The sequence below is a fragment of the Pteropus medius genome, unplaced genomic scaffold, assembly GCF_902729225.1.
Source record: "Pteropus medius unplaced genomic scaffold, Ma_sr-lr_union100, whole genome shotgun sequence".
Classification (NCBI taxonomy): domain Eukaryota; kingdom Metazoa; phylum Chordata; class Mammalia; order Chiroptera; family Pteropodidae; genus Pteropus; species Pteropus medius.
Window position 1 is genome coordinate 10,555,459 of NW_024350924.1, and position 20,833 is coordinate 10,576,291.

The 20,833-nt window shown below is 49.2% G+C and overlaps 2 protein-coding genes across 10 annotated transcripts; one reads left to right on the forward strand and one right to left on the reverse strand.

Annotated features, from left to right (window-relative positions):
- Positions 1–1,340: 1,340 nt before the first annotated feature.
- Positions 1,341–5,563, reverse strand: ANKRD34A (ankyrin repeat domain 34A). 6 transcript variants are annotated; one of them, XM_039841413.1, is made up of 4 exons: positions 4,705–5,387; positions 4,320–4,528; positions 4,159–4,222; positions 1,341–3,794 (listed from the first exon to the last, which is right to left on the reverse strand). In XM_039841413.1, the coding sequence occupies exon 4, from the start codon at positions 3,676–3,678 to the stop codon at positions 2,191–2,193; it is 1,488 nt and encodes a 495-aa protein (XP_039697347.1). In that variant the 5' UTR covers positions 3,679–3,794; positions 4,159–4,222; positions 4,320–4,528; positions 4,705–5,387; the 3' UTR covers positions 1,341–2,190. The 6 variants fall into 6 exon arrangements, with proteins under 6 accessions (XP_039697347.1, XP_039697345.1, XP_039697349.1 ...); XM_039841411.1 differs by having other exon boundaries at positions 4,148–4,222; XM_039841415.1 differs by lacking the exon at positions 4,320–4,528.
- On the forward strand, positions 3,449–15,793 carry POLR3GL (RNA polymerase III subunit GL). 4 transcript variants are annotated; one of them, XM_039841419.1, is made up of 9 exons: positions 3,449–3,492; positions 5,375–5,712; positions 6,434–6,579; positions 13,053–13,182; positions 14,026–14,094; positions 14,411–14,467; positions 14,707–14,780; positions 14,895–15,008; positions 15,291–15,793. In XM_039841419.1, the coding sequence occupies exons 1-9, from the start codon at positions 3,464–3,466 to the stop codon at positions 15,375–15,377; spliced, it is 1,044 nt and encodes a 347-aa protein (XP_039697353.1). In that variant the 5' UTR covers positions 3,449–3,463; the 3' UTR covers positions 15,378–15,793. The 4 variants fall into 4 exon arrangements, with proteins under 4 accessions (XP_039697353.1, XP_039697354.1, XP_039697355.1 ...); XM_039841420.1 differs by lacking the exons at positions 3,449–3,492; positions 5,375–5,712 and adding exons at positions 11,097–11,193; positions 12,549–12,716 and having other exon boundaries at positions 6,422–6,579; XM_039841421.1 differs by lacking the exons at positions 3,449–3,492; positions 5,375–5,712 and adding an exon at positions 11,097–11,193.
- The last annotated feature ends 5,040 nt before the right edge of the window (positions 15,794–20,833 follow it).

The following is a 20,833-nucleotide window of genomic DNA, read 5'->3' on the forward strand; positions in this document are numbered from 1 at the left end:
AATAGCGGAAAGCCAGCCAAACCCCTGGGGCGAGGCTTGGGGGAGCAGGGTGGGCGGGAGGGGGATAGGCCTGGAAGAAGCAAGGCTAGGGAGAACTGTAGACAGAGTGAGAGGATACTTAGGGATCGGTTGTCTGATTACTTCATGTTATAGATGTAGGCGAGGAAACCTGCTCAGAGAAGTGTTGTGATTTGTCCCTGCAATCGGCGGTGGAGCTGAAGCAAGGAAAGATGCTGACATTTAATGAGCAAATATTTACAGCATGCCAGACACTCTGCAATGTACTTAGTGCATTGTCTTATTTAATAATCCCAATCACTAACTAGATTTTATTGTTTTACAGATAAGGAAACTGACACTCAGAGAGGCTAGATAAATTGCCCAAAATTAAATACCTAGGAGATAGCAAAGGGGTGGGGGGTGGGGGGGTTCAGACATAGGTTTTCTGATTCCCAATATTTGATTTTTTCATTATACAACATCGTTGGGTAATTTTCTGATTTCACCTATCTTTAGTTGGGGGAGTAAGAAAGAGTGGAATGGGCTGCTCCCTTACCTCCCATGAGGGGAGAGTTAGGAGGAGTTGGAGGAAGAGTTAGAATATATACAGAAAAGCAGCAAACTGGGAGGTCCAAGGGGCAGATTAGGACAGGCACCCTTGTTCATAAAACCTGTCAGGCTGGGTTCCTCTGATTACTCTTACATGTGCATATAAACACACACACCACACACGCCTTGTCAGTTGACCATCATCATGCCATTTTTACCTGAGTAAGGTTGTAATAACTCCTCCCTTCCACTTCCCACCTCCCCGTGTGTGTGTGTCTGTTTCTCTCTCTCCCCCACTCTCTCTCTTTCTCTAAATAGCTCTCTCTCCACCCTACAATGGCTCTGAAATCAAGGACGGGGAAATAGAAGCCAGAAGCAGAAGAACATGGGTAAAATGGACCTGGTGAGATGAAAGTTAGACAAACCGCAAGGAAATACTATGCGTGGTCAAGAAACAGGAAGCTTGGAAGAGGGACAGTTAATCTACTGGGATATATCTACTGACTGTGGCGGGGGCACTTTTTGGTGGAATCTTAAAGAATTTGAGGCCGGATGTACGGGAGGCTGGGAGAATGGAACCCTGTCAAATGCCTTAAAACCTTCAGGACACAGGACTCTTGCCTTTCCTTCTATAACCACAATTGGTCACTTGGTCTCCTGGAAAGAAATGGGGTGGGGGAGGACCTCTAAGCATCCCCTAAATCATTATAGCTGTAGTTAGCAGCACCCCCTCCCTCCCCCATTCCTCCTTTCCGACACCCCACACCCCCGGGCAGAAGTGACAAAACAGAGACTTCTGAACACATTTATTTGATATGTCAAGTGGAGAGAGGAGTGATTTAGTGTTACTCCCCACTTCCACCTGCGGGGGTGTTCATAAACTCAGACACACCGAAGAGCAGCTTAGAGCCCATGACCCACCCCCTGAGAAAATGAGACAACCTGTTGTATCAGTTGGGGGGACAGGGAGGGAATAAAAGGCAGGAAGTGGAGAAGTAAAGCTGAGAGCAGGAAGGGCAGCAGCAGAACTGAGTCTGGGGGTTGCTGCAGGAAACCCCCAAGGAGAGTGGAGAAGATATCCTGAACAGTGGTTAGGGCTGGAAACAGGTGTGAACAAGGAGCCAGGCCTGGAGAGAGAAGCGTAGACCTGCAGAGCAGGGTGGAATACTCCCGAACCGGGTAGAGTGTGCAAAATCATGAGCGGGTTGTGTTGCAGGGTGTAGTGGAAAGCAAGGAATTGCTTCTGTAGGAGAGCAGAGTTTGGAGACTACCCATAAGTAGGGGTTCCCTACTTACTGCTTCTGAACAAACGCGAGTGAGTTCGGCCCAGGACCCATTTGGGGCCCTAGCACAAGTGGCCCAGTGTGCGCTGTGCCTGTGGTTACACAAGGGATCCCATACGCATGTGAAATGATCAGGGCATGAATGCATGTGTCTATATGACCAATAAATAAGAGTATTTACCCTTCCCTGCAGATAAGAGTAACTGTGCTGCGGACACGTTTGCCCATGTGTGCGTGCACCGTGCCCATGAGCACATGCAAGAGACCCCTATGTCCGCGGTGTGTGTGTGTGAGCTGGTTCTCTCACCTGTCCCGTCAAGGTGCTCATCCCCACCCTCCTTGGCTCCTCTCACTCCTCTCAGCGCCCTGGCTCCCCTGGCCCCCCTAGACTCTGGAAGCCCCCCAGCAGGCGGATCTGCTCAGTCTGCATGGAGTGGCGCCTCACCAACTTTCGCTTGGTCCTGGGAGAGCCGGGCGCTCCCGCCTGGGGAGGAGCGGGCAGCGAAGGCGCCCGACCTCCGGGCTGGGGGCGAATGTCGGGGATGGGAGGGTGGGGGCTGACGTTGAGCGGGGGCAGGAAACCCGGCCGCGTCTGCGAGATGTGGTCCAGGAGCAGCGTCCCCGAGCCCCTCCGCTCCAGCAGCCCGGGGCTCCGCCTCCGCCCGCTCAGCGGAGATACAGCCCCCGGCAGACTCTCCTGGGACTGGCGCGGGGAGGGAGCCGAGCCCGCCAGAGGGAGGGTCAGCGGGGAGGCGCTGTACCGGCGGCGCTCCAGGGACGGGCGGCTGCACTCCGGCGAGTCGGGGCACATATTTCCGGGGGTGTCGAGCTCCACCGGCTCCATGCGGCTCAGTTTCTGCCTCAGCCCTGAAGGGGGACCAGACTCCTGAGCTTCTGGCGCTGTGTTTCGGCGAGAGAGGGGACCCCCACCCATCACTTTCTCCGCCCACGGGGGCGGGGCCTCGGGGCCTTCGGTGCTGTGACGTCTGGAAAGACGCGGTCGACCGGTCAGGGTCAGGCCGTTGAATTCGGCGGTCAGGCGCTCCAACCCCGGCCTCCCTTCCGCGGGCGGGACCGGTTGAGGAGGAGCCACTAGGCCCCAGGGCTCGGAGTTGAGCCTTTTGAGTGGTTTTGGAGGGTGACGGGGTGGTTTGGGGAGCGGCTCAGAAGGGGAGGGGTCATCGGGGGGCTTAGGAAGAGGGAATTCAAATACGTCCCGCTTCTCCTCTTCTTCCTGGGTGCGAGGCGATATCAGCCCCCGTCCTCCCCCTGCAGTCTGCAGCTGGATTTCCGAAGGGGAGGTGCAGACCCCCGGGCTAGGAGGAGCAGGAGCGGGGTCCTCTACCCCCGGCGACGGTGGGGAATTGAGATACTGCCGGGTCTTCTTGGTGCCCGAGGGAGAGGTGTCGGTGGTGATGATGATGACCTCCGTGCCCTTGGCCTTACAGGCGTCCAACAGCGTGGCAAGGGTCTCGCGGTCCCCGCGGTCCAGGGCATGGACAAGCGCCGAGGCGCCCGCGTGATCTCGGACTGAGGGGTCTGCGCCGTGGGCAAGGAGCAGCGAGGCCACCGCGGCACCCCCACCGCCGGCGCAAGCGTGCATGAGGGCGGTGCGCCCCAGGCGGTCTGCGATGTTGGGGTCCGCACCTTGCTCCAGGAGGTAGCGTACCATGCGAGCCTTGTTCTGGGGGTCGTCGTAGCGGGCCCGACAGGCCGCCATCAGCGCAGTCTCCCCCTGGGCATCACCCTCATTCACGTAGGCGCCCCCCTCCAGAAGCAAACGGGCCAAGCGGAGCTTACCCTGACCCACGGCCCGAAGGAGAGCGTGGCCCTCGGTGTGCAGCATAGCTGCGGCTGGGGCGAGAGCACCGGTGGAGCCGGGACCGGGACCTGCCGAGGAAGGCTAGGGGCGTGGGGGTGGTGGCTGGCAGAGGCCTGAGGGCTCAGTGGCGAAGCCAATCCCTGCGAGAAAGACAAGAGATCTTACTGACGGAGTCAGGCGGGGAAACTGAGGCAGCGGTGGAAGGACCCGGCGTGGGGCGGGGGAGATCGCCACTGCGCGGCACACAGTCCTTCTACTAACTCATGCCTCTGAGCCGCCCCCTCCCCCCAGCGCATGCCTGAGGAGGTGGGAAGGGCGAGCGCGCGTGCAAATGCGTACGTGCACGCGCAGATCTTCGCATCCCCACCCTCACCCCACGGCTTACCAGACCTTTCCAGCATCCCCCTTTTCTTATCCGCACTTGGAATCCCCCTTTCTAGGAGGTTGAACACCACCCACCCACGCACATGCACCCCTACATTCACACACATACCCATTCCTAACCTCTTGTAGGTTGCCACAGCCCCATAAATGGAATGGGGGGAGGGAAGCAGCTTGCATTTGGGACCTAAAATGGGTGGGGGACAATTGGGGGTTTCTTTTGCCCCTGCTACGTTCCCCATCACTCCTTGCTCTCTCCCCTCCCAGGCTGTGCGCCCAGATACCTGAATGTCCGCAGAATCTCCGCCCGGCCAGGACCCAAGCCAGGGCCACCAGGCAGCCGGGGCGGCGGAGCCGGGTTCCCGGGGGCCCACATGGCGTGTGGGGGGGGGCACCCGGATTCCCTTGGTGTCAGTATCTGCGCCCGGGCACCGGATCCTGGTCCCTCCTCCCGGTGCGCCCCGGGCACAGCGCCGGCTCGGGAGGAGAGAAGCTGGGGTGGGGTGCGAAGGGCGGAGCTCTGCCTTGCTATTTATAGCCTAGTCTCTGCGGGTGGGGGCGTCCGGCACCAAACTGCTCCCCCACCCATGCACACATAAACCCTCTAAACCTAGAGACACCAATCCTGACTCCCCTTGCTCAATCGGCCACCCCTCGGCCCCAACAAACCTAAATGTTCCTTGGGAGATTCCTCCGCGACCCAGACTGGGACCATCCCAGTTCTTCATGGAGCTTCAGGTCCCCATTCTCCGCGTTTTGTGTGCTTATGCGCGCCTGTGCGCCAGACCTGACCTACCACGGACCGCACAGGGCACCCTGTGCAGAGTGGTGGAGAGAGGCGATTGGGATCCACAGCCGGGGTCCATACTGTGCAGAGAGAGGCAAGAGATCTGGCTGGCTTCTCGTAGTTTAAATGCCAGGGGAGCTGGAGTCAGACACAGCGGTACATCCTCACTCCACCTCCCCCAAAACGGAACACACAGCACAGATAAACTTGGACCTCAGCTCCTTTGTACAGACTTCTTAGCTAAGTATGAGGAGGGTGGATATCAGGTCATTTTTAGATACAGGAATGGGCATTCCCAGATGCTTCCTCCCCATATTCGGCGTGGGGGATAGAAAAAGAGCAGAGAAAAGAGAGAGAACGTTGTAACACATCCTCTCTCATCGCATCTGTCTTGCTTCGTCTCATTATCTTTTCATCTCGCTTGAAGGTCTTTGTCCAAATCTCTCCTTAAGTCTTTTCCTATCTGTTGCAATCGGTTTCTTTCTCTCTCTGCTTCTCCTTGCCACCTGCCCTGTCTCCATGGTTACCATAGCTTCCATCTGCATATTTTAGGAATGAGTTTGTGTCCAGCTGGAAGGCATCAGGGGAAGTGAGGGATGAAGAAAAAAATCCTAAGGATTTGGAAAACTCACCTGAGAGAATTCAGAGGCTGGAGGCCACCAGACACAAGATACTAAAAATAGTGTTCCGGAAGAAGAGGAGAGAGAACTATTTGCAGGGCAGCTTTCCATTTTACCAGCTACCATTGACTGGACATCAACTGTGCGCCAAGTACTTTACAGACATTATCTCCAATCTTCACATCAACAGTATACGGAAGGAACTATTCTTGGTTATAGATAAAGAACTGAGACTTAGGAAAGTTAAGCAAGTTCTCCAAAGCCTCACAGGTCTGTTTCTGTCCTGTTACAAAGACTGGGCATTTGTCACTACACCTGTATACAGCCTTCCAAACTCAGAGTCTCCACCCTCAGGGCCATTTTCTCTGACTTCTGGGTTATATGCTTCCTGACTCTCCCTCTGTTTCTGTTTTTGTGAAAGTAGGTCCTCCTCCCCCCACCGCCCCCCACACACACCGCTCCTCACTTTATCAAGGGCCTGGGAGGAGCTGGAAGACAGCGGAAAATGCAGAAAACACTGGTCTCCTGCTCTGCTTCCCCAATTCCGGTTCTTTGATTCCTGACCCTTCCTTCCCCGAACCTTCTTCCCATCTTCTCACAGACATGGCAGCAACCCACAAGAAAAAAAAAATTTTTTTTTAGAAAAGAAGTATTCATTGAGGGAAGCAGGGTAGGATCGAAGGGAAGGTTGGAGCAATGGAGGAGAGGCCAAGCTACGAAGCCAGAGCCACAGAAAGTCTGATCCCTAATGAGCAGGTTTCATAGGGGTTCATTTCTCTATGCGAACTCAGTCAATAGAGCCCCTCGGTGAGATCTGAGTGTCAGGCTCCCTCTGTGAACTCTCGCCAGCCAGGGGCTCCTCCGTCTGAGACGAGGTTGGAAATAACTGACCCCTGGTCGCTTCTGCAACCCCACCTGTCTCCGCGCGGGGCTCCCCAAGCCTGGTTCCGGCTGACTCTCTCCCTCCCTGCGTCTCCTCCTCGGCTTCCAGTGGGCGGACCTCTTCGCCTAGATTGGCCGGGAGAATTCACCAATGGGGAGCTCCGGGAGGCGGACCCAGAACGCCACCAGCTCGAGGAAGACAAGCAAATTTCAAGTTGGCTGCGGCTTGGGCTCCGCGTGGGGGAGGGGCAGCAGGTAAGGTTCCGACCTGGTGGCGCTGAGCTGGTTCGGTCCCACATTTCCCAAACTGGTTCTTCAGGGCCAAGCTGCAGGTTAGATAGACAACGCGGTCTGGCGGATCAGCCCCCTTCTGGCTCCCTACCCTTTCTCCACTGGGCTCCTCTTGCTGTATTGATTGTATACCAGAGAACCGTAGTTTTCTTTTGCACATGGACGAGAGATATTAAAACAGAAAGTAAGAAAGACTCATTCTTGTACCTACGACTCTTTGCAGTGGCATCAGCTTCCCTTGAATCTACTAATATTATCTCCCTAAGAGCCTGACAGACAGACTCCTGCTATCTGTCTAGACTCAGCCGAACGCATACCTCCTTCCTAGCTTTCCTGGACCTCCTTTTTTGCAGAATTAATTGTTCCCCAGTCTGATGATAGCATTTTACGCATACTTCCTTAGAGCGCTTAAGTGCACGCTCTCTCTTCAATATTTCTATTCTTCTTAGAATATAAGGTTCTGCAGGGCAAGTTGTAGTACTTAATACACAATGCCCAATAAAGGTTAATTGAATGGAATTGACTGGGGATGCAGAATTAAAACTCCTAATGTAATTAGGGAATAATTAATGAAAGACGAAATAAAATGCAATACAGCATATAATTAAGATCTCCTAAATTAGTAGTTCATAATACAATTGCTCGTAGGACTGGGATGGTGAGGGGAGGCTTTATGAATCACAAGGTCTCAAGTTTGGAAGGACCCTTAGGAATCGTGTTCATTCATTCAACAGGTATTTATTGAGCATCTACTGTATGCCAGACACATGCTAGACAATGGGGATCAGAGCGAATCTTCTACTCTAGGCCTGCGTGCTCCGTCTGATCAACTGCACTTAGTAAATTGTCATCCAGCTTCTACCGAAACGTCGTTAGTAAGCGAACTCCCTATCTCGCTTTGCAGGTCATTCCATTTTGGCATATTTATTCTTCGATTAATATTCAACAGATATTCTAAACAAATATGCAGCTCGATAAAATGCATTCCACACTTCCATTGTAAAAGAGGGAGAGGTGTCCTGGTGGTAATATTCCTAAAAATTAAGAACACCATCCCTTTTGTTTTCTGATTATAGGAGTGATGCACACTTATTCTAGAAAATTCGGAAACACATAAAGTTATAAATAAAAATGCCTGTTATTTCATGGCCACGATATAGTGAAAACCATTATTTTAATATATATCCTTTCAATGTCTTTACTGTATGTGTACATATGTGTACATATGTGTGTATGTGTGTATATATTACATAAATATGGCCATATAATGAATACGTTTTATGTCATGTTCCTCTCACTTTATATTATGAATATTTTTCTGCCTTTAAACATTATTTGAAGTCATTTTTATGGCTACATGGTAGTATAAAATGGATACTCGATTTTTTTTAGCCATTCATTTCTTGTTGGACCATTTAGGTTATTTCGGATTTTTTACTACTATGAATAGCTCTTTGATGAACATCCTTGACTATATATCAGATGATTTCTTGAGGATAGATTTTTTCTAAGTAGGGTTACTGGATTAAGGATATGAACATATAAAAGGCTGTTGATTCAAGGAGTCAAACTGCTCCATCGAAAGATTGTGATCCAGCGAAGTATGACAGTGTCCATCTCAGAAAAACTCATGACAGCCCGATTATTATTTAAATCTTTGTCAGTTTGATAGGTAAAGAGTGATTTTATAGGCCGTACTTCTGTCAATTGCCTATTCATGTCGTTTGCACATTTATTCTTTTGGGATGGTATTTCTTTTCACTTGGATTTCTGTGAGTTCTAATATAATGAGTGTTAACTTCTTGTCTTATTCATTGCAAATACAGGAAACTCTAAACATTAGCGTGTTCCAGGCTTCAATCCCTGGATCTCCTCTTTTCTCTGTTTACATTCACTCCTTTAGGGATCTCGCCCAGTCTGCTGGCTTGAAATAGTCATATATTGCTAACTCCCCTAGAATGTGAGCTCCATTGACACTCCATGGGTGCAGAAGTTTTTGGTCTGGTTTGCTCATTGCTGTAGCCCTAACACTTAGAACAGTGCTTGGTACACAGCGAGCACTCAGTAAACACTTGTCGAATGAATTAAGATGGTTTTATTATTATTTTTCCCATCGTACAGTTGAAGAAACAGGTTTAGGGATATTAAATAAATTGCTGAAGGTTATGTAGCTAGGAAATGATGGAACTGGGATTCAAATCCATGTACTACTACATGTAGTGCCCGCCTACATGTTAAATTTGATGTAATTGTTTTTCTGTATGTTTTGTTGCAGCCTATTCTTAACCTTTACCCCAATACACAGTTATGCATAATTGAGAATGAGTATAATGAATATGAAATGTTATTTTGGGGGAAGGGGAAGGCAGGGGTGACCGCTAGGAAGGGTTGATGTTAAAGAGGAACAGTTTTCGACCCGATTATGGGAGACCTTAAATATTTTCAAGAATTTAGACTCAATTACAATCTTAAATAGAAGAGACTCGTTGTAGATTCCTGAGCTGAGTGGGGTGGAGGTGGATGGTTTACAGGTTCCCAAACACCAGTTTGTTGCCTGAATTAAATTAAAAATTGTCTTCTTTTTACCCCACGTCTTTGTCTAGTATGTGGCAGCGGAGTTAGATTTGTCTAGTCTCAAAGCTCATGGCCTTTTCTTAACTCCGCACTGTTCTGCAGTCAAAACAACTCCCATCTCCATTGCTAGAACTGTACTTGTCAAGTGGAAAGATACCTAAGCCAGTTGGTTAGAGTGTCATTTCCCTGGAAAGGGCCTGAAGACATGGAAACAGATTATTACTCCATGAGACATCCTCTCTCCCCTCATATGTTCTTCCAATCAGATCACAATCTATTAACTAACTGCCATTTTTTCTTCACATTTTTTTTTGTGGCAGTTGGACTTTACACTGTCCAGATTCCCCAGACACGTGTTTTTCTACCCTCCCCTTCCTGCTGCATATTATTAGATTGATCTACTATTCTGTTACTTTATATTTTTAAATTTAACTTAATATTTTTCTTATTACAAAAACAATACCCTTTTGATATAGAAGAAAACATTAAAATACAAACAACAAAACAGATCACTTCAAATTAACCAGTGTTAAATTTTGGTGTATATCCTTTAAGAATATTTTATTCGTGTGTGTGTGTGTGTGTGTGTGTGGCCACTTAGATTACCTTATACATATTTTTAAATTTTTTTTAACCAAATAATTTTTTGTGAATGCCCTTCACAGAGCCATATATTTCTTGTCTAGCATATTCGTTGGCTATTAATTGAAGAACAACTATCCCAAAATGGAATGGCCTGCAAAGTGAGATAGGGAGTTCGCTTACTAACAACGTTTATACAGAAGCTGGATGACAATTTACTAAGTGCGGATGAACAGAGGAAGGACGAATGCCTAGTGTAGAGGATTCTCTCTGATCCCCATTGTCTAGCATGTGTCTGGCATACAGTAGATACTCAATAAATACCTGCTGAATGAATGAACACATGATTCTTAAGGGCCCTTTCAAACTTGAGACTTTGTGATTTATAAAGCCTCTCCTCACCATCTACCATCCAAGTCTTCCTAGCTTTCTCCCTTCTCTGGACTGTGGGAGCAATTATATTATGAACCACTAATTTAAGAATTCTTGATTATATACTGTTTTGTCCCTTATTGTTCTCTAACGTGTTGTTATATATACCCTTAATATGATGTGATGAAATTGCACTTTACCTCTGTGATCCAAGTCTGTAACCCCAATGTAATTAGGAGAAAAACATTAGACAAATTCCAACAGACATGCGTCCTATTATACACCCGAGCAGTACTCTTAAAACTGTCAAGATCATCGAAAACAAGGACGATCTGAGAAACTATGAATTTTGAATTGCTATTCGAGTTTCTTTTTTTATTATTAATAGATTTTATTTTTAAAAGCAATTTTAGATTTACAGAAAAGCTGAGCAGATAGTACCAAAAGTTCCTATATGCCCTGGTGGATTTTCCGCTACTATTAGCATCATATGTTAGCACAGTACATTAGTTACAATTATGAAAACATATTGATAAATTATAATTACTTAAGGACATAGTTGATTCACATTTCCTCAGTTTTACCTAATGCTCTTTTCTGTTCCAGGATCCCATTCAGTACACCACATTACATTTAGCTGTCATTGGTCCTATTATGTATGTCTGTATGTGCATATATATACATATACACACATATATGTATGTATACACACAGAAATGAAATCGAAAGGATACATACTAAAATGTTAATAGTAGTTATCAATACATGGTGGTTATCACGTATTGAAATAATACATGATATAATAAGTATTTTTACTTATTGAAATAATACATGATATAATAAGTATCATGAAATAATAAGTATTTTTTTAATGTCTTTATGGGTTTCCAAGTTTTCTAGAATAAATATATATTACTTCAGAAAACAAAAGGGATGGTGTTCTTTATTTTCAGGAATGCTACTGCGAGGCCAGCTCTTCCTCTTCTCCAGTGGAAGAAGGGACCGTCCTTGTTTTTGGTGTCTTTGGCAGTTTTAAAGGCTACTGCTCAGGTATGTGATAGGATGCTCCTCTGCTGGAATTTGTCTGATTTTTTTCCCCCCCAATTAGATTGGGGTTATGGATTCAGGGAAGAAGGTCACAGAGGTAAAGTGGTAAAGTGCCACTTCATCACATCATATTAAGGGGTCACGCTAGCAACATGATTTAATATTGTTGATGCTGACCCTGGTTCCCAGACTGAAGCAGTGTTTGTTCAGTTTCTGAACTGTAAAGTTATTAATCCCCCTTTCCAAAACTGTATTGGACAAAATTCCCTATACGCAGCCCACACTCAAGGAGAGGGGAGTTCCACCCACGCTCCATCCCCCCTACATAATTTATTTGGAATTCTGCATGAGAGCTTTGTCTTTTCTCCCCTGTGTCTTAATTTATTCAATCATTTATTTATATTAGTATGGACTCACGGATATTTTATATTTTTAGGATTAGAATTCAGTACCACTTTATTTTATTGCTCAAATTTTTCAGCTTTGGCCATTGGCAGCTCTTTCAGTTGATTCTCATGCCCCTTTGACATAGCCCCATCAGTGTGAGCGTGCGTGTGTATGTGTGTGTGTGTGTGAGTGGTCATTGTTGTTGTTTTGAGTACTTTTGGGCACTACAAGTTGATCACAGTGGAATGGGCTGCCTTGGAGAAGAATAGGTGCTCTCTTTCTAGGAAAAGGCCATCAGAAGCTGAATGACTAACAACTTACAGAGTGGAGTAATGCTCTGGGAGGGGGTGTGGACTAGATAACTCCATGGCTTTTTCCAATTCTAAGAGTCTGTGCTTCCAAGTGGTACTTAAAAAGATCAGTTTGATCATAATGGTCCTCCCCACCGCCCCACACCGCACCCCCAGCTCTCCACCCCCACCCTGGCCACTGACAGTGAGACTGGTGACTTATCCCTGTACCCCCGCAGTGCCTGGCACACGACCTTTTTCACGGGATATGCTTAATAAATGTTTTCTTGAAATGCATTGCGTTGGATTGAACTGGGGCTTGGATGGGTTTGGAAAGCCAGAAAGAGAAAGAATGCAAAGGTCACGTATGCATCAGAAATGCAGATGGTGATAAACATCAAATTATCTTAGGGAGGTAGAGAAGTTTTATTCAAGGATCTAATCACTTTCCCTTCGTGCTACAGTTACACTATAGTGCAGTTATCTGTCCTGTTACGACCATGTCTCATCCATGTTTATATTTTCAAAAATACCCTGCCTGGCACTATACCTTCTCAGTCAAAATTTGTTGAATTACACTGGCCTTTCAGGTCCCAGGGGGGAAAAGTTTGAGTGTCTCGTACCTCCCTAGCTTCCAATCCGTTCTGCTGTACTTTTTCTCTTTGTTTTTGTCTTTATCAGGTTTTTCTCACTGGATCTCTGAATACCCAGGCCCCCTCCACCATGGCCAGCCGGGGTGGGGGCCGGGGTCGGGGCCGGGGCCAGCTGACCTTCAACATGGAGGCCGTGGGCATTGGGAAGGGGGATGCTCTGCCCCCACCCACCCTGCAGCCTTCTCCACTCTTCCCCGTGAGTGTCCGCACTCCCTTCCCAAGTCCCCCGAGTACCCCTAGCTGACCGTGTGTGATCCTAGATTTCTCCGGGGTCATCATAAAACCATTTTCCCTTTGCCCCTTCCTGTCTCTATGCTCCCAACTCACATGGCATGTTTTCCAGGCCAGGAAGTGTCTACCCTTACTTCTCACACTCGCAGCTCCCCAGCTTTCAAAATGTTGCGTTGCTCCCCACATTTTCCTCTGGCCCTTTGCTCATTAGGAGCATTGGGTTGAATTGGGGGGAGACACCCTCCTGGATTTGTACTCCAGCGTTTTCTCCCTGGACTGACCACGGTCTCTGCCTCCTTAGCCCTTGGAGTTCCACCCAGTGCCTCTGCCCTCAGGAGAGGAGGGGGAATATGTCCTGGCGTTGAAGCAGGAGCTACGAGGGGCCATGAGGCAGCTCCCCTACTTCATCAGGCCAGCTGTCCCCAAGAGAGGTCAGTTGGAATGCTCACATCTTGTTCTGAGTGCTTTCCATGAGCAGTGCCCTCTATTCGGCATTACTAGGGGCCAGAGATGCCAGAAGAGGCCCAGGAGCTCACCGTCTAACTGGGGGGATCATAATTACCACTGCATTTGAAATGCACGATGGTATTCATGGGTTGTTTTGAGTCTCACGATAATCTTGAGACAGTAGGAGGTTAGGATTAAGATGCCCATTTCACAGGTATAAATGGAGGGACGTATTACAGTTTTTAACAATCTGGAATTACAGGCACCGACCGATCAGAAGAGGGGCTGGTGCTGGGTCTCTAAGAAGCCCTGCTAACGATAAACTATGACCTCTCTGGCCAGTGGATTGGGGAGAGGTCAGGGAGACCAGGAGGGACTGGGGAAGGGGGCGCACTGGGGAGGCTTGGGAGGGCGGATATTTACCAACTGCCGTGGAGGTACAGCACTGCAGAATCTGGACCACCGAAGCCCTGCTGAAGCCCGAGAAGCTGAAGCTCAGAGAGAGAAAGGCCTTGTCTAAGCTAGCAAAGGAGAGATGGAAGCCTGGTTGCTCGCTCTCTGGTATACTTTTTACTGTACTGTACTACCTCTCGCTATAGTCATGCCTTTGAGTTAAGAGAGAGAACAAAAACGTCGTCATTTGGGGTGGCAAAGGGACAGTTTAGAAGAGTATCGAAGGTCTTCGGTGAAGCTGACCGCCTGGGCTCTGGATTTGGGCTGAGGGGACAGACAATTCCCGAGTGTCGAGAAGGCTGGGCCCTCGGGAATAACCCCATTCTAGGGCTCTGAAAGGATAAAACTTTGACCCTTGGCCTCTGACCCCTCAGATGTGGAGCGTTATTCAGACAAATATCAGATGTCAGGGCCTATTGACAATGCCATCGACTGGAACCCTGGTAGGTGACGGGCCCTTTCGTTGACCACCCCTCTTTCAAACGTTTGAGATGCCCAAGCCACCGCCTCATGCACCCTCTTTTGTCCCTCCCTCCACCCCATTCAGCACATACACGCTCAGGCTCTACCTAAAAACCTATTAAGCAGTCCCCACTCCCAGGAGGCATCCAAGCCACGGGCTTGTTCCAAGCATCTTTGGTGCAACCTTATTCCTTCCTCACCTTTATCCCGACCCTGAGCTTTCCTTTAAAACCAGTCATCACCCCCAGGAGACCCCAGGCAGGGTCCTACTGACTTTTATATTCCCTCCATTCCCAGACTGGCGACGTCTACCCCGGGAGCTAAAGATCCGAGTGCGGAAACTGCAGAAGGAGCGTGAGTGTATCTGCAGAAAGCAGAGGAAAGAGAGGTTTCCTTCATCAGCGGAGGAGGGCGGAGGCTGCGGGTGGTCTTGCCAGCCCCTCCGATTCCTACCCGCATCTCCCAATGTTCTTGCTGGATACCAGAGTGGCCACATGAGGGCAGCAGAGTGACATGGTCTCCGCAGGAAGGTGGGTAGAAAGCTAACAAGGGAGTTTGCTCTCTGATGGTTCGCTCTTTGATCCCCTCACCAGGGACCACTATTCTACTCCCCAAGAAGCCCCCTAAGACCACCGAAGATAAGGAGGAAACTATACAGAAACTAGAGGTGAGGAGGACCTGTGCAGAGCCCACATGGGCCCAAACCCGTCCCTCCCCTTTGGCCCACGTGGGCCTGCCTCAGGTGAGTCTGAGTTTGCCTTCCTATTTGTCTTCACGTAAGACTCTGGAGAAGAAGGAGGAAGAAGTAACTTCAGAGGAAGATGAGGAGAAAGAAGAAGAAGAAGAGAAGGAAGAAGAGGAAGAAGAAGAGTATGACGAGGAAGAACACGAAGAGGTAGAGGGACCTCCTTCCCCCGCCAGCCCCTCTCTCTCGCCCTCCTTAGCTCTGGGGACCTCAACTCTGTCCACCAGGGGTGTTGCCCTTGGAGAACCAAAGGAGAAAGTGCTCCCCAAAGGTCGCGCCCTTCACTTTAGCGTCTCCAGGCCCTCGTCAAGAGTGGACAACAGCGGGAAAGGCTTTCCAGGCCTGGAATGGCGTGGCTGGGAGGGAGGGGGCCTGGCACACAGGGAGAAGGCAGCATGCCGAAAGCAAACCCGGATGTATTTTCCGTTTCAGGAAACTGATTATATCATGTCCTATTTCGACAATGGAGAGGACTTTGGGGGTGACAGTGATGATAATATGGATGAGGCTATCTACTGAAGAAGGACCCCAAACACCACCCCGGAGCTTTCTCTCTCGATACAGGATACAGAGAGTAACTGTCCCTATTATTTGGTTTTTGTGGACAAGAAAATCATTTGCTCAGAGTCCAGATGACTCGTTTGGTCTCTGGAGATAGAAATGGAGAATGATGACAGACAGATTCTCTTTTCTACCCTTCCCCTCCCTCCACCCTTGAATCACCTCTGATATCTTGGGAAAAGGGCAGAGGACCCATGTCTTAATGGTATGAAAGGTCGAAAGAAGAAAGAACGTCAAAAGAGGAACTGGAATTGTAAGAGCTGAGACAACCCCTCCCTGTTTTTTATCGTTCTTTATGGGGATCATCATGGGTGGGAGCTGTTAGGAGGAAGGAGGCCAGTTTTATATTTTTAAATAAAATGTTTTTATCTGTCTCTCTGTCCAGGGCGAGGCCTGGTGGGAGAGGGCTGGAAGAATGAAGGGGACGCCTCGCTGAGCCATTGTTCCCTCACCTGTCAGAGTCCAGCGTGACACCCTGGGGGTCACAGCCTTCCTGTCCCTTGCCCTTTCCCTCCCACACCCACCGTGGGACACCTGCTCCCAACCTAGCCCTGCCCAGGAACAGTCCCGAAATGCGTTCGCAGGGACGTGCAGAATGAGTAGTGGAAAACATTGACACCCCGGAGACCAGCTGGCTTCTGAGTCTCTGGTCCTCGGGCCATGGCGACGTGATTGTGTCTGTTCACAACACATTCACAGGGACACAGGCTCGCTCTTTCCCATACATGACCTTGATCTTGTCCTTGTTTACAAAGAACGATTGCAGCTATTTTTATGGGGACAGTCAAGAAAGCCAGGTGCGGGGAGGGAATAGGGAGGAGCTGCTGATTCTTCTTCATCAGGCTCTCTGGCCTCCAGGCCCTGGAGACCCCACTTTGAAAGGTCTGTCTTTGCAGTGGGAGCCCCTAAATATTCTATTCTCCATTTCTAGGAGCCACCGTGGCTGAGTCGCACTTTCTCTCTTGGTTCTCCCTTTGTGGAATTTGGTTAGCCTTTCTCATTCCCTTCTTGGGGGAAAGACGGTAGGCGGTGTTGCTTTACAGGAAGTAATGCGGGTGGGGAGGAGGGGAGTGACTTGGGGACACTCACAGCTCTGAGCGATGATTTCTCGCCCACACAGCTCTCCCTTGGGTGAGGTCACATCTCTAGGCTCTGATTGGCTTCTGAAGAAGCCCTAGATGCGCTGATTGGTTCCAGCCACCCGACATGCAGCAGTCACGGACTAGCTGCGTGTCCAGATAGGGGCTGACTTAGGGAGGTGGTTCCGGATCCCTGCGATGCCGTGGATGCTGTGGGAGCAACCCTACCAAACACCAGGAAGCCTTAGTTAAGATGGAATGCGGGAGAACCTTCAAGAAATCCCCCAACCGTATTCAGGCAGGCCGACGGCATTCCCTACAGCATCGACTGACTGACTGACAGGCAATCTAATGTTAGATACTTCTGACCTCATCCTAAAGATTGCACAGGGGCTGTGACTCCACTGAGGGAAAGCACCTTAAAAAGCCTGATATGGCTGCAGTAGTAGGTGTTACGGCAGAAGCAGCCAAGAGAACGGAGAAGGAAACAGGAATAGAAACAGAACATTCCAGTTACTGAGCAATTTGCGATAATTGGTCTGTTTCCTTTTCTAGCTCTCAGAGGAGTTCTGAGTGGACGGTGTGGGGAGGGGCCAGAGGACCTGTCACTGGGGTTTCCCACAGTCACACTCTAGCCTGTGATTGTGGCTAGGGAGAAATCAGCAAAGAACAAAAGTAAAAGACATTGAAAAATCTCCTTTTGCCCTTTTCCCCTGACACGTAAACAGGCTGTCCTGACCCGGTCAGCTGTATCTATGTCTATGTTGGGGTCACGACCAACCCCCGAAATCCCACCTCAGGCCAGCCTGAGAACTTAAAAGAATGAAAATAAAGAATATTCTAGACAAGAGAAAGTAGAGGAGGACTGAGATACATCCCCTCCGCCCGCCCCCGCCGCCCCCAGCACACACACACATCCTTTTCCCATAAAATGAGGGAGAAAGGAGGACAAAGGTTACAGTGACCCCTGGGGATCAGTTGTACTGTCTCAAAGGCAAAGTATCAGAAAGATCAGACGATTCTTGGACTCTTTCCCGTCTGGCTTCCTGCACCTCCTGGCAGGTGACCTTGCTGAACAAAGCCAGAGACATGGGACCCAGCAGCTTCCAGATTCCAGGGCGGTTCCAGGCACGGGATAGACTGTTTTCATTGACCTTTCCCCTACTTTCCACGCTCTTTCGGCAGGCTGAGGCTGAAGCCTAAGGCCCAGTAAACAGGCAGGGCAAGGCTTCCATTCCTCTGGAGGTTGAGGCCCTGCTTGTAAACATTTAGAGAGGACCCACCCCGGTGCTGGCTCAGCCCTGTACTGAGCACCTGCTTATGCTGAACAGGTCACCCCCACGTCCTCAGCCTGGGCAGCACTGGCCGCAGGCAGGGCGGGTTTTCTGGCAAAAATCTTCTTTCCCTAGTGTTCCTAGCCTCCTGGTTCCCACCCGCCACCCCGCCACCACCACCACCACCACACACACACACCTTGGGCAGGAAGCTTGAGAGTGGGGTCTGCAAATTTAAGTGCAGAGACTCAAATGGTTTGAGAGAGTGCTGGATGGGAGACCTGAATGCATTGTGCAGTTTGAAAGATCAAAAAAAAATCGGAAGGTCAAATGTTGGATGGGTAAGACACCTTTGGTTTGATGAGGAAAAGACAATTACTTTCTTCTATTCCTGTTTCTTGCTGGTTGAGTGGAAGGAAGGGTGGCTCTGTAGGAACGGCCTGGTTAGGAGCGGAGCCCAGGGGAAGGGCTGCCGTCTCGATGAGGAAAAGCACCGGCTTGTGGTCCTCGTCTCACGGCCCCATAGCTTTGTGTCCTCAGAACAGTCATGTCAGGTCTCCAAGCCTCAAATTCCTCACATATGAAACAGATTTTGGACTAGAATGTCCACTAGGAATTCTTCAAGCTCATGTTGTTCCATCTGCAGGAGTCCAAATGGTTCTGAGGACAAAGGTCAGGACGTGTCCAGCTTTTGTTGAACTCGTTCCATCCACGGGTGTCCCCACCTTAATTTCAGCTTGGGCAAGCTAAAGATAATTCGGGCATCTAGCCAGGCCTTTCCAAGAACCTGCCTCGGCCTGAGCAGCAGGAGGATCAGAAATTCCATCAACTAGCAAGGAAGGAGACAACCCCTTCAGCAGAGTTTAAGATCATGATCTGCAAGCCAGGATTTAAATCAAGCAGCCTACCAAGAAATTTCTGACTGAGGAAGGAGCCAATGGGGCAGATCTTCTTTGTCACCCTTGAGGGGTGACATGTCTGGCCAGAGGACAGGAAAGAGAAATGAGCTGGACAGGAATGCTAACGGTCAGTGAGCTAATTTGGCCAGACAAGTGTTGACCCCTTCTCCAGCAACCTTTCCCCTAGTGAGGCTCGCTTTTTTTTCTCGAAGGTCATTTGGGTTGAAGAGCTGGAAATAAGAAGTCCTAGTTTCCTAGCGTCACCTCAGAAAAGCCTTTGCCTTATCCCCGACAAGACTTAATTTGCCCCTTTTTCGTCCTGGAGGGAAGAGAAAGGCAGTGATCCAACCTTGACTGCGGGACCTGAGAGGCTAAGTGCAAACGCCTTGAGAACTCACAGCTTTGGGGCAAGGAATCCAGAGGTTTCTCAAACCTAGTCCTGACCAGTGCAGGAAGGGGCTGTGTCTCCAAGACCTCCGGGTCCAGGACTGGTCTCCATTCTCGAACCACCCCTCCTCCCAGAGTCTGAGCTGTGGGCTGGATTTCCCAAAACTTCGACCCCTGACTCTTCCTGAATCTTACCATCCTGTGATTTCATTTCTCTTGGTATACAGTGGACAAAGGGAGAAAATACCCAAATTCCGTCTTTAACGTTGTTACACTCAGGGCAGCATCGATATTACCAGAACGGAAGGGAGATCATCTGTTAGACCTGTCTTTGCCTCACCAAAAGAGGTCGGGGAAATGAACTCACCTCAGTCTGGGACACAGACCTGGGGGATTTGCCATCTTAGAGAGAATAGATGGAATCCCATTTGGACAGGAAAAGAAGCCCCAGTACTCATCCTCCTATGCTCTTGCTATGGCCAGAGATGTAGCCGGGAGGAAATTCCCTCCTCTCTTTTACTTCATTTTTCTCAAGCAGGGGTGGTAAGAGGGAGTGAAGCAAAGATGGGCTCATTGGGAGAAAGGGCAAACGCTGACCAGCCCTTTTCGAGGCCCTCCACTCCCTGTCCCTAAGCCTCTCTCGTGATCCTTAGACAATCTTTCCTGTCTGACAATACTTGGCTGCTCTTGGCCCCTCACCTCTCCCTTACTTGGCTCCTATTCTGAAACTTGCTTTTCACTCAGAGCCACCACTCCAACACCTGTCCAGAGATATCGGGGACATCTGCAGACTTCTCAGGAGCTGGCTTGGGTCCGGCCGGGAAGGATGACTTAGTGCCAAGGAGAGAGCGTGTCTCTCACACTCATTGTCTTTGAGGTTCTTTTTCTCTTCTCGACTCTCTCCATGTCTTTCTTTCCATGTCTCTCTCTGCCTTATGTCTTTAGCTTTGTGCTGCTTAAATTGGGTTATTCATGAGTGATGTGGTGAGGAGTATTTGGAGCCACACAATACACGTGGTGCATCTTCCAGAGTGTCAGTTTTACTTTTAAGATCTGCTGTGTGTGGGGGGGGAGGGATACATTATTTTTATACTAAAACTACACAAATATATTACATGATATAAATAAAAATGTGCACTTTTTAAACCTAAAATACATACTTCAAAGACATTTCTGGCTTGTCACAGGCTACTCTGGACTGCTCCAGAAGTCCCCGGGGGAAATGGTTCACTCTCCCCAATCTTAAGGATCCTTCAGAGGAAATATTTGAGAAGCTCTACTTCAAGCAGAAGTGACAACCTAAGATAAACCTAAGCGCCAGACAGGAGTCAGGCAGGTACGAAGGAAGGAAGCAGGTGAGTGTAATGCAATAGGGAGTGGACAGAACCGGCAAATAACAGCGGCCTGGCCTCACCGGCTCCAGCAGGTTGATGCCGTGAAGGAATGCGAGCTCAGTGTTATCGGATGTGGCTGCTTTTTAAGAGAAGTCAGAACAGCAGCTTTTAATGAAATTCGGTCTTTAAATGTTTATAACCAATTCACATTTTCGGGAAGAAACTATACAGGTTTCTAGATGTCAGCAAGCTGATTCCACCCATGGGCTCCCCCGTTGGCCACCTCTGACCTCTACCACCATCTCTTCTACTTTCTAAAGCAAACGAGGCCCAAATCCGGGCTCCCAAGGTCTTAAATTCTGTTCCTAAGAGTTGGGGACAGTGAGGTGCATGAGGTTGCTGGAGCATTTGGAGCTCTTCTGCAGGACAGCTTGGGGAGGG